Here is a 14,566-nt window from a genome sequence, read left to right on the forward strand (position 1 = left end):
CCTTTTAACACTTGGGACAGGCAGGCAGGTGATCCATGAACTCAATATTGTGTTTTTATTTATTATTAATTTTTATAAGTACTCAACATTTTTATTATAGGTAAATTATTAAACCATCATGTTACTGTGTCTGATGAGCATAATTACACTCGATTGTACTTTTAATACTTGTGTATACTTCATATACCTGTTATTATTTTTCTCTTAATTTTAAATACAATGCCAAGGTAAAGATCCATTATTTTCTATAAATACCTCTCACCATGTGAATCTTCTCTACCAAACTTTGAACATGTGATGGTACGTCCTACTGAGGAAACGTGTGAAATGAGGCTAACCAATCAAATTCAGTCTTGTCTCCTAAGAGGGGAGTAAAGATCACAATTCTTTTCATTCAACACAAGAATTTGAACATGATGACATCTCCAAACTTTGTCTTCTATCTGACGTGTTTGTTTTGGGGGAAAATGGGTGAGTTGTGTTTTTGTGGTTCCAGTTTCTATACTTTTGTGTAAAGTGACTCTTAATGGACATGCTTCTTATATTTTTTTAAGTAATAATCATGCATTATTTCTTCAGACGTGACTGTGTGTTTCCTTTGTCTCTCATTTTACTTCAGCTCATATGACTGATCTGAAATGGTCCTCATCTGTTCGTCAAGAACCACGTTTTGTATCAGCTAATGCTGGACACAAGGTGACTTTGCAATGTTTCTATGAAGGTGATGAATCAGAATGGCTTTACTGGTACAAACAAACTCTGGGACAGAAACTGAAGCTCATCTCTTCAAAGTATGCATATGACACAAAAATCACTTTTTCTCATGAATTCATGAACGATTCACGCTTCACTCTGGACACTAAAAACGGTGCATATCACTTGAAATTTTCTGATTTGCAAATATCAGACTCAGCCACTTATTTCTGTGCAACTGGCTCTACGTTTAACTTGAAATTTGCAGAAGGGACTATTATCCATGTAAAGGGTTCAGGTTTGAATGTTCCAGCTTTTATCCATCAGTCAGCATCTGAGACCGTCCAGCCAGGAGGCTCTGTGACTCTGAACTGTACAGTCCACTCTGGGACCTGTGAGGGAGAACACAGTGTTTACTGGTTCAAGAACTCAGAAGACTCTCCACCAGGACTCATTTACACCCATGGAGGCAGAAATGATCAGTGTGAGAGAAACACAAAAACACAAACCTGTGTCTACAACCTGCCAGTGAAGAGCCTGAATCTGTCTCATGCTGGGACCTACTACTGTGCTGTTGTCTCATGTGGACACATACTGTTTGGAGACGGGACCAAGCTGGACTTTGAGGGTGGGTAACTTTTTTTAAATTTATTAAATAGATGTTTATGGTTTCTTTACGAATGTTGTATGACCAGAGTTAATATTTGATAGCTCTGTTTCTGATGTCTGCCTCTCTACAGAAGAGGTGCACTCTTTATTCTTGGTGTATTTCCTGAGTGGAGCTTTGACTTTAACCACCATCCTGGTTGTGTTACTGGCTCTCTCATTGTACAAGATGACCAAGAGAAACAGCTGCCAATGTACAGGTAAGAAACACTGTTTGTATCTTTTAGTTTGGGGAAAGCTCTTTGTTCTGACAGTCCAATATTCCATAATAATTCACTGGAGTTTAATTGGTCTAAAAATTATCAAACCATTGTGATATTAGGCCAAACACCAGACTGGACCGCAATAATGTTATGATTATATACCGGATTTTACCATCAGGTGTCACAGTGTCGTGTTGAGAGTAGCAACTTAAGTTTGTTTCATTCAAAACTTTTCCATATTGGTGGTGTTTTTGATAGACCATTTATAATCAAGGGTCATATTTTGTTAATCACGTTGTCATACTTCTGGATACGCCGCCAACGTTAGTTCATTACCAGACTACAACTCCTTTTCTTTATCTGTGGTGACTGTAGAGAATGTGCAATAGAGCTAGGGAAGATAATTGATCACGGAGAGCCTATTTCTCCCAGATTGCATAAAATATAACAACAAAAAAATACTAATATGGGTCACAGATATACTTTCATGGCCATATATATGCCTCAGTGGCCTGCCGAGGTATAGTTTATTTTAGGAAAACATATATAGGGTCCTGATGCCGTGGGCACAGGTTGCTTTTCAGTTTACCGTAATGTGTGTTTATGACCAATGCAATTAATCTAATTAGCATAAAATCAAACTTGTACACCTGATCAGCAAAATCAGGAATCAACCCAGCTCCAGAGTCCGGTGACTGGCAACATACCTCTTAAAAATATATATGTTTTATCGTTTGACAATGCTGTGGTCAAGGAAGGGCTCAGTTTAGGAACTGATAACATTTGGTTAGGGTTGGAAAAATATCTGGATTGGGTTAAAATAAGTACTTCTTAGAACTACTGGGACATCTGAACAATGTCACAGCACCGACATTATGGAATAAATGAGCTTTTTCTGTTTCACAACCAGATTCTCAAACCAGATCATCAGCTCCCTCCACTACAAATGCAGAGGTGAAATTTATCACAGTTTCAATTCTAACAATCAACTGTTTAGTGGATATTTGTCTCATATAGATACCCTTATCCTTGTACCTTTTTTCTTACCAGAGTTCCAGAAATGGAGACGACCTCCATTATGCTGCTTTGAGTGTAAACCTGCCCAACAGATCAAGACGACAGAGGAGCAACACCAATGATGAATGTGTGTACTCTGGTATAAAGCAATAGAACTGGACATGTTACATTTCTATATTTTAAATAATTTGATGTATTTCAAGTGTGATGTAGATTAAAATGTAGAATTTGAGATATATGTACACTGATGCTATGATTCATATCAATGCAGGAAGAAGTGTGGCTTTTATGTAGTGAGGTGAAGTTTGTCATGACTTTCTTAGTATCCAAAAATAAAATCAAAGCATAAGAACTTGTATGAAATAATATTGTTTTTAATTTGTTTTGATGCCCTCTTGGTCTGTATCGCAAAGATGTCTTGATTTTAATTATAGAGCATCTGCACAACACATTTACCATTTGGTATGAATAAAAAAAACCTTAAACTGTCTCCCACAAGCTTACCATAACCTTTACCTAGTGAATGTTTCTTTTTGGACGATATTTACCTAATATTATTCATACCATAACTTAGCATAGCTACCTACTTCCAATTTGATTCCAAGTGTAACACAGTCAAGTTCTCGGACACCCTTTCAGAAATTACTCTTTGGGTTACAATAGGTTATGTCTACCATCCGGATACCTATGCATTAAGTCTTCAAAAGTCTAGAAAGGATGTCTTAGATATTTTGCAGCTGTCTAAAATGTTCATACTGACTATATGTAGCTACTATTTGAATCAAGTTCTAGGTTAACTGACAGAGTCCAATAAATATTAGGACCCCCTCTGCTTGAATAATGTCTAAAATGTATATCTTGTATCCCACTGGTTCTGCCACAAACCAGGCCTTCACCACATTACAGTCTGCTTTTTACAACCTACAGTTCTCTTTTATACATTTTAAGACAAAATGTGTGCAGTTACCAAGACTGCGTAGCTTTGATGTTCCTCCCCTGATCCGTACTCTTCATGGAAATCTAACAGATACACTATAGCATGATTGGTACTTATAATTACTATGAAACCGAGCTTGGTCTTCCTTCCAAAACAAGGAAAGAAAAAGGTAAGATAGAGCTGTACAGGCACTAAATCAAATCAAATCAAATCAAATCAAATCAAATCAAATCAAATCAATTTTATTTATATAGCCCAAAATCACAAATCACAGATTTGCCTCAAAGGGCTTCACAGACTGTACATGGTGCGACATCCTCTGTCCTTAGACCCTCACATCGGCCAGGGGAAAACTCCTCAAAAAAAACCCTTTTAGCAGGCGAAAAAGAGGGCCCCGGTGTATCGTGTCCCCCGACACATTGGGCCTATAGCGACATAACTAGGGGCAGGTCCAAGGTCTCAGCCAGCCCTAACTATAGGCTTTGTCAAAGAGGAAAGTTTTAAGTTTACTCTTGAATAAAAAGAGGGTGTCACTACAGCCCAGATATATACTGACTACCAAGCAGTCCAACTTAATTCCAAAAAAGAATAGTCTATTATAACAGAGGTACAATTAGACCCAAATTTCTAACCAAGTGGCAATTTTGTTTGTTTATTTTTTTGGACTGTCCGCTCTGCTTTGTGTGGTGTTCTGTCCTGACTAATGTGTCAACACTATAAACAACTTTGTATTCTGCCACTGTGTAAGGTGAGGAACCATTTATGGCAACTGACCAGCAACATGTACCAATTTTAGGACTTTAATCCATTCACTTTTGTGTTAAGTTTCAAAAGCTGACCTTGAGATGCTCATACATGCATTTATCTCATCTCGTATTGATTTCTGTAACTCACTTTTCTCCTCACTAAGTATGTCCGTTTTTGACCGCCTTCAGTCAATTCAGAATGCCGCCGTTAGATTACTCAGTGGTTGAAACAAACGCTCCCATATCACCCCTGTCCTGAAGTCTCTTCACTGGCTCCCCTGCTCCTATACAGGATTCAGTTCAAAATTCTTACTCTCACATATAGAGCATTACATGGTCAGGCTCCCCTATATATTGTAGAACTACTTCACCCATATCTGTCAGCTCGGTCTCTGAGGTCAAACACACGACATCTTCTGTCTGTTCCACGTACCCGTTTGAAAACACGTGATCAATCATTTGAATATGTGGCCCCCAAACTATAGAACTCTCTGCCTCTCCCCCTACGGTCTGCTATTTCTGTGGACTCTTTTAAAAATCACCTTAAGACCTATCTTTTTGGACAGGCATTTGGATGACCACCATGCATTGTACATATTCTTTTATAATTTTTATGTTTCATTGTGTTTTAATTATGTTTTAATTGTGTTTTAACTGTGTTTTTATTCGTCTTATGTTCCCCTATCTTGTGTAAAGCACTTATTTTATCTGTGAAAAGTGCTATATAAATAAACTTTGCTTACTTACTTACTTACTTACTTAACTTTTTTCAGAAGTTTCAATTCCACTTGATTGAAATCACTTTATTGTTCAATATATGTATATCTTGATGTTGTTCAGCTTACCAGTATATATTTGCAGGCTGTATTAGGCATTAAATGAACAATTAAAGATAGCATAAAGTCCATTATTACGGTTCAAATGGGTTTATTGGATAAAATAGAAAAATTAACCTTGCACAGAAGTATGAGATATGCACATTATACTGTAAAGCTCGCCTGTGCTTTAGGACTCCTTGTTATGTCATCGCTAACTCTGCTTCAGGTGGAAGTGGAACATTTTGTACACTGCGGTTGCCCAGTGCCAGTAACACCCTGCTGATTTCAAAGAAAGTTAACACATACCTGCACTGACTGTGCATTGAGCTGCAGGACTGCAGCTTCTGTTTAGGTGCTGTTTTAGCTGCCCAGCTAAAATAGACCATTTATAGTATGAGCAAAGCCTTCATAAGACACAGTCGTTATGCATGTTTAAATGTTTGTTCACTATAACTTGCTACACTATGAAAGAATGAGGGATTTGTTTCTGAGAACCGTCCCTTTACTCCTTCACATATTTTGTATTGTATGTCTTTAAGTGCATTCAGTACTTCTTGTGGTTTTCCGCAGGATGTGAGGCGTTTGCACTTCACTTTAGCCAAAAACAAAGTCATTTCAGGGAGATCTTTGGTTTTTAAGCTGAATAAATAAAACTGACTGACTTTTTTAAAACAGCACAGCCCTTGTCAGGTCACATTTACATGATTATGTTGACTATATCAAATGAAAACCTTTTGAGAAGTAAAGCCATGTGAAACTGTATGCCCAGTGGTAGTTATTCATGTACACAGAACTGAATTCTGTTGCCTGTCCAATGGAACTAGGAGGAGGTTAATTTAAATGCAAGCTGTAATGTTTTTCATACACCTCTTACTCCTTCTGAACGTTTTCTACAAGAAAAAGAAAGAAAAAATCTTGACCCTGTATTTAGCAGTGAACAAGTGGTATTTCCTGAGTAGGAAAGTGCAGCGTCAGTTCATGTTGGCCAATCAAGCACACTCTTCTCTCTAAAGACCAGACAAAGAATCAATGTTCTTTTCACTTCACACAGAAAATTGACCACAATGACATCTCCAGCGTTTGCTCTCTATCTCACATGTCTGTTCTTGGGGAAAATGGGTAAGCTGAATTTTGGTTACTTAAACCTTTATTTTGCAGGGTAGGATCATTCCTTATACTTTATTATATTTTTACTGCACTGATTTCGCTTAATTCAATCGCATTAAATTAACTTTAAATTTGTTCTTAATTCACTTAAGCTCAGACAACCGATCTGCCATTCTCATCTGAACGTCAAGAGACACGTTTTGTATCAGCTACAACAAAGGAGAACTTGACTCTGCAATGTTTCCATGAAGGTGCTGTTGCGGCAAGGCTTTACTGGTACAAACAAACTCTAGGGCAGAAACCGAGGCTCATCTCTACCTTCTATATGTATGATAAAAAAAGGTACTTTTACGGCGAATTCAAGAACAATTCCCGCTTCGCATTGGATACTGAAAATGGTCAAAATCATTTGACAATCAAAGACTTGCGCATTTCAGACTCAGGTACCTATTATTGCATAAGTTGCTATCTATACACGTTAGAGATTTCAGAAAGCAATTTAGTCAATGTGAAGGATCCAGGTTTGAATGTCCCAGCTTTTGTCCATCAGTCAGCATCTGAGACCGTCCAGCTAGGAGGCTCTGTGACTCTGAACTGTACCGTCCACACTGCAACCTGTGAGGGAGAACAAAGTGTTTACTGGTTCAAAAGCTCTAAAGATGCTCATCCAGGACTCATTTACACCCATGGAGCCAAGAATGATCAGTGTGCCAGGGACACACAAACACAAACACACAGCTGTGTCTACAACCTGCCAATGAAGAGCCTGAATCACTCTCATGCTGGGACCTACTACTGTGCTGTTGCATCCTGTGGGCACATACTGTTTGGAGGGGGGACCAAGTTGGACGTTGAAGGTTGGACTTTCAAACTAAAGTTTTTCCACCTCGGGATGTCATGAAATCAGAAATGTAGTAGTTGACACCAATACCAGTGAAATTCCTCTATTCCCAATTCAATACCTTAGTAAAAAAAACAAGACAACAAATCCCATTTCCTCCTTCCTACAACAGAGATGGTATGAAATACCTGATTCACTTGAAAATCTGAGTTATATGTGTAACTCTCGTCCTGGCTGCCAGATATTATTGTCACCCACGTATTTTATACCATCTCTGGCGATCAGGTGGAATTCATAGAACCTTGGTTACAGCTGTAACATTTTGCAGTCAGTTTCTCTCCTCTCTTAGACAAAAATGCAGTCGGCAGTCCAATAACTGGTTGCTCTTGCTACAAATGTTTGCTGCTATATTTCAAACGTGTAATGGTAAAAAAAAGAAAAAAAAAACAGCATGCAGGGTCAGATTCAAAGCTGGGTTGGGTCACACAGCGGCCTTTAGCAGGCCTTTGTTCTATGGTACTATAGAAAAATGTGTACCATTTCTGCACAGACTTGATTCAGAAGCATCTGTTATCATGACATCCCTAGTTGAATTGCTCATTGGTTAAAAAAAAAAAAAGTTAGGATGAGAAGAGATAACCTGCTGAAATCTCTGTCTCTCTGTCTGTCTCTTTGCAGTTGAGGTCGACTCTTCTGTCTTGGTGTATTTCTGGCATGGGGCTTCGACATTCACAGCCATCCTGGTTGTTTTACTGGCTTTCACAGTGTGCATGATGAACAGCAACTGCAAATCTACAGGTACTGTTCGTATCTTACAACTTGTATTCACAGAATTTTGGCTTCTGAATAAAACAACCCTTTTTTCTGTCCCAGAGTCCCAAGCAAGAATCCCAGCTCCCTCCGCTTCAAATGCAAAGGTGAATAAAAACTGCTAACTGTAAATTATTATTTTATTACAAAATATAATGTTTCGTGGATGTTGTTTTCATTTCTGTCAAGATGAAAATAATGTGTTTTTTTGTTTTTTTTCTCCTAGAGTTTCCGGCATGCAGAAAAACTGTATTATGCTGCTTTCAGTGTCAACCTACACAACAGATCAAAAAGACAGAGGGATCCCACCTGGAGCGAATGTGTGTACTACAGTGTAAAGAATTAGAACTGGACACATTATATTTGCAATTAATGAATATTTGCTGTATATCAAAATAAAATCACCCTATGCTTTGCTTATGTGCATGTTTAGGACACTCTATTGTCTGTGAGGGTCAAGATCATCTTATACTTTTTGTGTAAATCCTCTTTACCAAATCATAGATGTGTTTTTGTGTGTGCATTGTATGTTGTTAATAATCCAGTAAACACAATCATTCAACAATATGTGTGTGTGCATGTTCTTCATAGATGAGTAGCAGGTGGCACCATGTTTTTCAGAAGAAGTGGTTGACCTCATCCACCTCAATTAGTGGTGAAACTCAATTGTCCAATGGGCTGTTGGAACAATGAGTGGTCCACCATGAGAGAAGCCTACACAGTTTCATCAATTGTTTAAAAAACTATGTTCAAAGATCTTGATCGATGTGATGTACATAAAAGTATGACAGATAATTTCTTTTGCTTTTGGATAGCACTCCATTTCTACCAAGCTACAAGACAAAGGGATGGAAAATGGCCTATCCGCTAGATCATTCATTGACTGATGGACTCATCACCAGCCTTTTTAAACATCAAAATGGCATAGAGTGATATATGATGCTTTAACAAATAATCCTTGTTTAAGCTACATACACTGGAGTGAAATGCATTTTACTGGGCAACAGACAACAGTTTCACTGTGTACTTTGGCTCCCAAAATAAATGATAATGCAGCTTATACAACTTTTAAAAAGTGTGATGAGAATGATCTAATGTCCCAATGATTCACTCTAGTTCAAACCCCTTACACAGAAAAACACATGAAATACTCAGCACTCTCGGACCCGATGCCTGTTACCACCATACTCTTTGAATGTATCTGTCAGTGCTGCAGCCTTTGTGGTTTTCAGCAGGATGTGTTACAAAAGAGTTTTTGCACTCTTACATCAGAAGACCCCTTACTGTAAACACCAAAAACAGTAGACAATATATCTGGTTACATTTAACAATATGCAACCACTTATATGAATACTTCAAGTGCTAGTCACAATACTTTAAATGGTAATATTAAAGTGAGTTATATTATCTTTTTTACATTTCTGCCTTTAAATGCTGCAAGACACTCAATGCAAGTGTCTATTACAGAGCAGAGTCATATTTTGGCTCTCCTGGAATAGCCCTAGCTTCTTGTCTAAAGGCTCGAGCTGTGGTGTGTTTGATTGGTGAAGTTATTGAAGTTTTCCTGGCTTGTCGTGCTTATGGATGCAGAATATAAATGTGTCTGTTTGTAGTGGGCTGATTGCTGCTTTCAACTTTCTCAAGAAACCGCTCATCCAAACAACTAGAGGATACAACATATAACATTTTCTGTTAGCTTTTTGGAACCAGGCTATTTCTGGGAATAAAATCATTTACTGCTACAACTCTGAGAGAGTGCATTAATCAGTAAGTATGGGCACTTGGATGGAACTGCTCAAAAAAAAATTGTCTCCCGGACAACACAAAGAGGATCAATTCATTACCAAATATTGAGCATAAATGCACTGTATTGTGTCATAGCAGTGGTATGTTTTTCATATATCTCTCAATACCACATCATCTGCACTCACCATCAACGGCGTACCGCAGGGTTGTGTGCTGAGCCCGTTCCTGTACACACTCTACACCAATGACTGCACCAGACAAACTGGGCCAAAATCACACGCATCACCAACACTGCTGCAATAATCTGACCCCCTACACCCAATCTCACAGAACTGAACAACTGGGCCATCTCATCAGGGCCATCTCATCGTACTGCAACCACAATAGAACAGGACATTACACACCCACTCAACCAGTACATCTGCGTGTACAGTGGTGTTCTAAAATGTGAACATTTCCTAAAAAAAACTTGACACTATTGGTGACAGCATGTGATCATGTTTCCTATACTGTGACATTTCAGTTTAGCCAATCAAATACATTCTTGTCTCTGAAGAGTGGAGGAAAAAAAAAGTCTGTTCTTTCACTTAGCACAGCTACTTCAACACGATGACATCTTCAGCATTTTCTCTCTGTCTCACATGCTTGCTCTTGGGGGAAATGGGTACGTTGCTTTTCTTTAAATTCAATTTTTATCAGTTAGTGTGTATAATCATTCTAATGGTCTTTTGAATACTGATTATGATGTCTTTTGACACATTAGAGTAACATGCTCTGTCTCTCCTCTCACTTAAGCTCAGACGACTGATCTAAAATCCTCATCGGTTCATCAGGAGAGTGATTTTGTATCAGTAAAAAGTGGAGACCAGTTGACTTTGCGATGCGTCTATGAAGGTGTTGTTGCTGCAAAGCTTTTCTGGTACAAGCAAACTCTGGGACAGAAACCAAGACTCATCTCTACCTTCTTTAAATACGATGTTGATACGTTTCATTACGAGTTTAAGAACAATTCACGTTTCACACTGGATACAGAAAATGGTAAAAATCACTTAACGATCACAGATTTGCGCATTTCGGACTCAGCTACTTACTACTGCATTAAAACGCTACAAACAATCGAATATTTAGAGAGCATTATTGTAAATGTTAAAGGCTCAGGTTTGAACGTCCCAGCTTTGGTCCATCCGTCAGCATCTGAGACCGTCCAGCCAGGAGGCTCTGTGACTCTGAACTGTACAGTCCACACTGGGACCTGTGATGGAGAACACAGTGTTTACTGGTTCAAGAACTCAGAAGACTCTCCACCAGGACTCATTTACACCCATGGAGGCAGGAATGATCAGTGTAAGAGGAACACACAGACACACAGCTGTGTCTACAACCTGCCAATGAAGAGTCTGAACTTGTCTCATGCTGGGACCTACTACTGTGCTGTTGTCTCATGTGGACACATACTGTTTGGAGAGCGGACCAAGTTGGACTTTAAAGGTATGAAACTTTCTACCAGCATCTGATAATTACTCATTTGAACGTCCTAAACAAAACGTTTTTGAAGTTTTAGTTTATTCGAGTTGAAGGTTTAACGATAGAGGATACCATATGTTGTACAGATTGTACAAATCCATTCAGGCAAATTTGTGGGGTTTTATGTATAACAATTTGCATGAGTAGTTGTTGTAACTTCCAGACCAAATGGTGTCATGCCATGAATTCAATAGCCCATTGTTCCGACTGCCTGATAGTCCAAAGAAGTGATCTTTCTTGAACCCTAACCAAGTGGCTTTTCAGTGTAATCATATCATAAAACATAATCATTTTTTAAAGGAACACTCCACCGTTTTTTCATATTAAAACATGTTATTCGGTCAAGTAAGACGAGTTGATACAGACCTCTTGCGTCTCAATGCGTGCACTCAATCGCCCTGGCGCGCGGAGCTACTTGGCTAGCACTTAGCTTAGCCCAGTTCATTCATTAGGATCCAAACAGATGGACAGTTAGAAGCGACCAAACTCCTCCACGTTTTCCCTATTTAAATACAGCTACACGAGTAGTTAAACGACCAAGTATGGCGACACAAAATAAAACGTGGCGCTTTTCGAAGCGGATAAAAAGGAGAACTATAATGTATGGCGGAATAGCACTTGGGAGCACTTCGACTCGGCGCAGTAATATCATCACTCCTGAGGGGAGAAGACCGCGCGCCAGGGCGATTGAGTGCACGCATTGAGACGCAAGAGGTCTGTATCAACTCGTCTTACTTGACCGAATAACATGTTTTAATATGAAAAAACGGTGGAGTGTTCCTTTAAGAAGCACATTGGCAGTCACTGTCACTGGACACCAGTGTGTATTTTCCTTGAACTTAAAGCAGAAAACATATTGAAAGCTCTGATTCTCATGTCTGGTTCTCTACAGATGAGGTAAACTTTCCCAAGTCTCTTGTGTATTTCTTGGGCGGTGGTTTGGCATTCTCTGCTATTCTGGTTGTATTACTGGCTGTCACAGTGTACAAGATGAGCAAGAGAAATGGCTGCCAATCTCAAGGTAACTTGTACTTTTTCTTTTTTTTTTTTTTACATCTGGCAGCTTGGTTTCACTGAATTTTGCTTTTGAATTCAATCTTTTTTTCTGTGTTTCACAACCAGAGCTCCAAGCAAGAATCCCAGCTCCCCCCACAGCAGATGCAGAGGTGAATGCCGGTTTTATTAACTATCTTGACATAATTTCAGTTTGAAACCATATTGTGATCTACCTTTTATCTATTTTGTTATCAGGTTTACCAAGATGCAGACAACCTCCATTATGCTGCGTTAAATGTCAACAGATCAAGAAGACAGAGGAACAACACCGATAATGAATGTGTGTACTCCAGTGTAAAGCACTAGAAGTGAACACGTTCTATTTGAATTGTATAGTTAGAGTAAAGTGTCAGTTTCTTAGAATATAATGTACATTTCCATGTGGATATCGAGATGAATATGATTAAAATTGTTTTTATCTTGTGTTTTGTAAAAGAGGTGATGCATTATGAACATATGCACCCTCGAGAAATCCTGAGGGACGCCATGTTGCTCTGATCCTGGATTAGAGATTAAACAGAGTTTTTCCATCTGGAAACTCTTCAACACCTGCTTCATCATCCTTTTTTTGAGAGTGTTGTTGCCTGTTTGAGATTTCCTGTTTTCTTACATTATTGCTTCTACCCTTCAGAATGATTGATATTACTGAAAGCTTAGTCATTACTTAAATAAAGAAGAAAAAGCTGGATGAATATTTTTCATTCTATGATTAGGATCATGCTTTAGAATAGGCAGGCTAATATTACCAAATTAATTTGGCAGCTGGTCTGAGCTTTTACAAGATTACTGTTACTTAAATATCAAGTGTATTAAAAAAAGAAAAGTTAATTTTATACTGTATAAACATTCCCTTGGCCATGAGGACCACAACAAAAATAAGTGGTATCATTTCTCTTCTATCCTCAGTACTGTAGTTTCAAGTGTGCATTGTGGATCTTCAAGTATCAAATAAATCTATCTGTGGAACACTTTGACCTCGAGACAGTGTGTGAATGTGTTTTCTATTCCTGGACATGGAACATGTTGCATGTCAACACTGCACCATGTATATAGGGGTTGGATGAATGAATGACTGTATCAGCCTTCAGCGATTGGCTAAGTACAATGCGGTTTGTTTTTTTGGGTCTGCTCCGACATCCTATTGGTCCTATTAGGCCGCCGTGTCCCCTCAGTTTGGCCTTCCTGCCCCAGCAGATTTCTTAATTTTCTACTATGGCTTTTTCCTATCAATACACACAAGTGTCTTCTGTTGTGGATCTGAATTGTTATTTGGCGAAGGGAAACGCTGCACACATCAGTGCTGGGTTTGAGATTGAGCCTCAGAAACCGCTGGAAAACTGTTGTTATTTATGACAGCTAGTTATAATTGTTGTTGTTGATAGTTTGGAGATATATGCATATGCAGTCTTTTTGTCAGATTAACAAATCCACACATCCGCACATCATTAGACTCCTATATACATAGCTCTTTGAACCTGTCAATAAAATAGCCAAGCACAAGTTAAGATTCACAGATAGCATAGACGAGGTTCTCCAATATGGTAGTTGTCATTGCACATAAGCATTAAGCGTGGTTTTGGCTATTTCTGGCATTCCTTCCATAAATTAATCACATAATGCAAACTAATATGTGTTAAATTCTCAACCATCATTATTATTACATAACATCTGAAGGCTGATCAATGATTCATTCATAGCTCTGGTGTTGAAACTGACTTTACAAAGTGCTTCACCATTAACAATAAAATTACTAAATTCCAGATCTGGTTACAATGATGTGGTCAATAAATGGTTAAGTTTAGGCACAAAAACCACTTGGTCGGGTTAAGACAAAGACCTTTTCTAACAATTGAGTCAGAAAGTTAAGCCAGTTGCACAGAGAGGTCAGCAGCAGTAGGGACAGCGTGTAGAGCCAGCATGTTTTCACATCACTCTGTGAATTAACAGTTTATTTCAACAAACCAAAGTTATTGATCAGTGTATTGTCCTTCTTCTTCTGACCCTAATATCCCTCATTTATAAAGGAGTCATCCACCAAATTCGTCTTTTCTTGTCAGCAGTCCTTTGGGGGCACCTGGGAAAAACCATACAGCCTGATAATTTGCATCTGCCAGAACACTGAAGGCTTTACGAGTTACTGTTAGGTTAACGATCAGGCCTGCTTCCTACATTTTAGTTGTGTCTCTTTTAGTGCAGCAGGTTTGTGGTTTTTGGCAGGATGTAGAGGTGTGTGCATTCATACAAACAATAGATGCTCCTTAAGAGAAATACCACACTTCAGCCACCAAAATTCTGTGATCATAGAACACTAGTTAAAATAGTTTAAATCATTTTAGAATGTTGTGTAAAGAATTATAAAACGATTATGAAAAAAGGACATTTACACAGCTTTTTAGCTTTTT

The 14,566-nt window shown here is 38.5% G+C and overlaps 3 protein-coding genes across 4 annotated transcripts; all 3 read left to right on the top strand.

Moving 5' to 3' along the window:
- The first annotated feature begins 413 nt into the window (after positions 1 to 413).
- Positions 414 to 2,795, top strand: LOC131989426 (uncharacterized). The gene is made up of 5 exons (XM_059354641.1): positions 414 to 471; positions 620 to 1,321; positions 1,434 to 1,559; positions 2,473 to 2,516; positions 2,613 to 2,795. Exons 1-5 carry the CDS (start codon positions 414 to 416, stop codon positions 2,730 to 2,732), a joined length of 1,050 nt encoding a protein of 349 aa, XP_059210624.1. The 3' UTR covers positions 2,733 to 2,795.
- Positions 2,796 to 6,140: 3,345 nt separating this feature from the next.
- LOC131989422 (uncharacterized) lies at positions 6,141 to 8,349 on the top strand. Of its 2 annotated transcripts, XM_059354637.1 has the most exons (5): positions 6,141 to 6,199; positions 6,340 to 7,044; positions 7,707 to 7,826; positions 7,902 to 7,945; positions 8,065 to 8,349. In XM_059354637.1, exons 1-5 carry the CDS (start codon positions 6,145 to 6,147, stop codon positions 8,182 to 8,184), a joined length of 1,044 nt encoding a protein of 347 aa, XP_059210620.1. In that variant the 5' UTR covers positions 6,141 to 6,144; the 3' UTR covers positions 8,185 to 8,349. The 2 variants fall into 2 exon arrangements, with proteins under 2 accessions (XP_059210620.1, XP_059210619.1); XM_059354636.1 differs by having other exon boundaries at positions 7,707 to 7,945.
- A 1,895-nt stretch (positions 8,350 to 10,244) lies between these two features.
- Positions 10,245 to 12,715, top strand: LOC131989239 (uncharacterized). Its single transcript, XM_059354428.1, has 5 exons — positions 10,245 to 10,248; positions 10,380 to 11,072; positions 12,001 to 12,129; positions 12,231 to 12,274; positions 12,360 to 12,715. Exons 1-5 carry the CDS (start codon positions 10,245 to 10,247, stop codon positions 12,468 to 12,470), a joined length of 981 nt encoding a protein of 326 aa, XP_059210411.1. The 3' UTR covers positions 12,471 to 12,715.
- Positions 12,716 to 14,566: the final 1,851 nt, after the last annotated feature.

Source organism: Centropristis striata, chromosome 17 (assembly GCF_030273125.1).
Source record: "Centropristis striata isolate RG_2023a ecotype Rhode Island chromosome 17, C.striata_1.0, whole genome shotgun sequence".
NCBI classification, from domain to species: Eukaryota; Metazoa; Chordata; class Actinopteri; order Perciformes; family Serranidae; genus Centropristis; species Centropristis striata.

What these genes read in the sequence shown, in the direction of transcription:
- LOC131989426 (XM_059354641.1), top strand. Translation starts at nt 414, where the DNA reads ATGATGACATCTCCAAACTTTGTCTTCTATCTGACGTGTTTGTTTTGG. An exon ending in TTTGTTTTGGGGGAAAATGG is followed by an intron (nt 472 to 619) that starts GTGAGTTGTGTT and finishes ATTTTACTTCAG; the next exon opens with CTCATATGACTGATCTGAAA. An exon ending in AAACAGCTGCCAATGTACAG is followed by an intron (nt 1,560 to 2,472) that starts GTAAGAAACACT and finishes TTTCACAACCAG; the next exon opens with ATTCTCAAACCAGATCATCA.
- LOC131989422 (XM_059354636.1), top strand. Translation starts at nt 6,145, where the DNA reads ATGACATCTCCAGCGTTTGCTCTCTATCTCACATGTCTGTTCTTGGGG. An exon ending in GACCAAGTTGGACGTTGAAG is followed by an intron (nt 7,045 to 7,706) that starts GTTGGACTTTCA and finishes GTCTCTTTGCAG; the next exon opens with TTGAGGTCGACTCTTCTGTC. An exon ending in CCTCCGCTTCAAATGCAAAG is followed by an intron (nt 7,946 to 8,064) that starts GTGAATAAAAAC and finishes TTTTTCTCCTAG; the next exon opens with AGTTTCCGGCATGCAGAAAA.
- LOC131989239 (XM_059354428.1), top strand. An exon ending in AAATGGCTGCCAATCTCAAG is followed by an intron (nt 12,130 to 12,230) that starts GTAACTTGTACT and finishes TTTCACAACCAG; the next exon opens with AGCTCCAAGCAAGAATCCCA. An exon ending in CCCCCACAGCAGATGCAGAG is followed by an intron (nt 12,275 to 12,359) that starts GTGAATGCCGGT and finishes TTTTGTTATCAG; the next exon opens with GTTTACCAAGATGCAGACAA.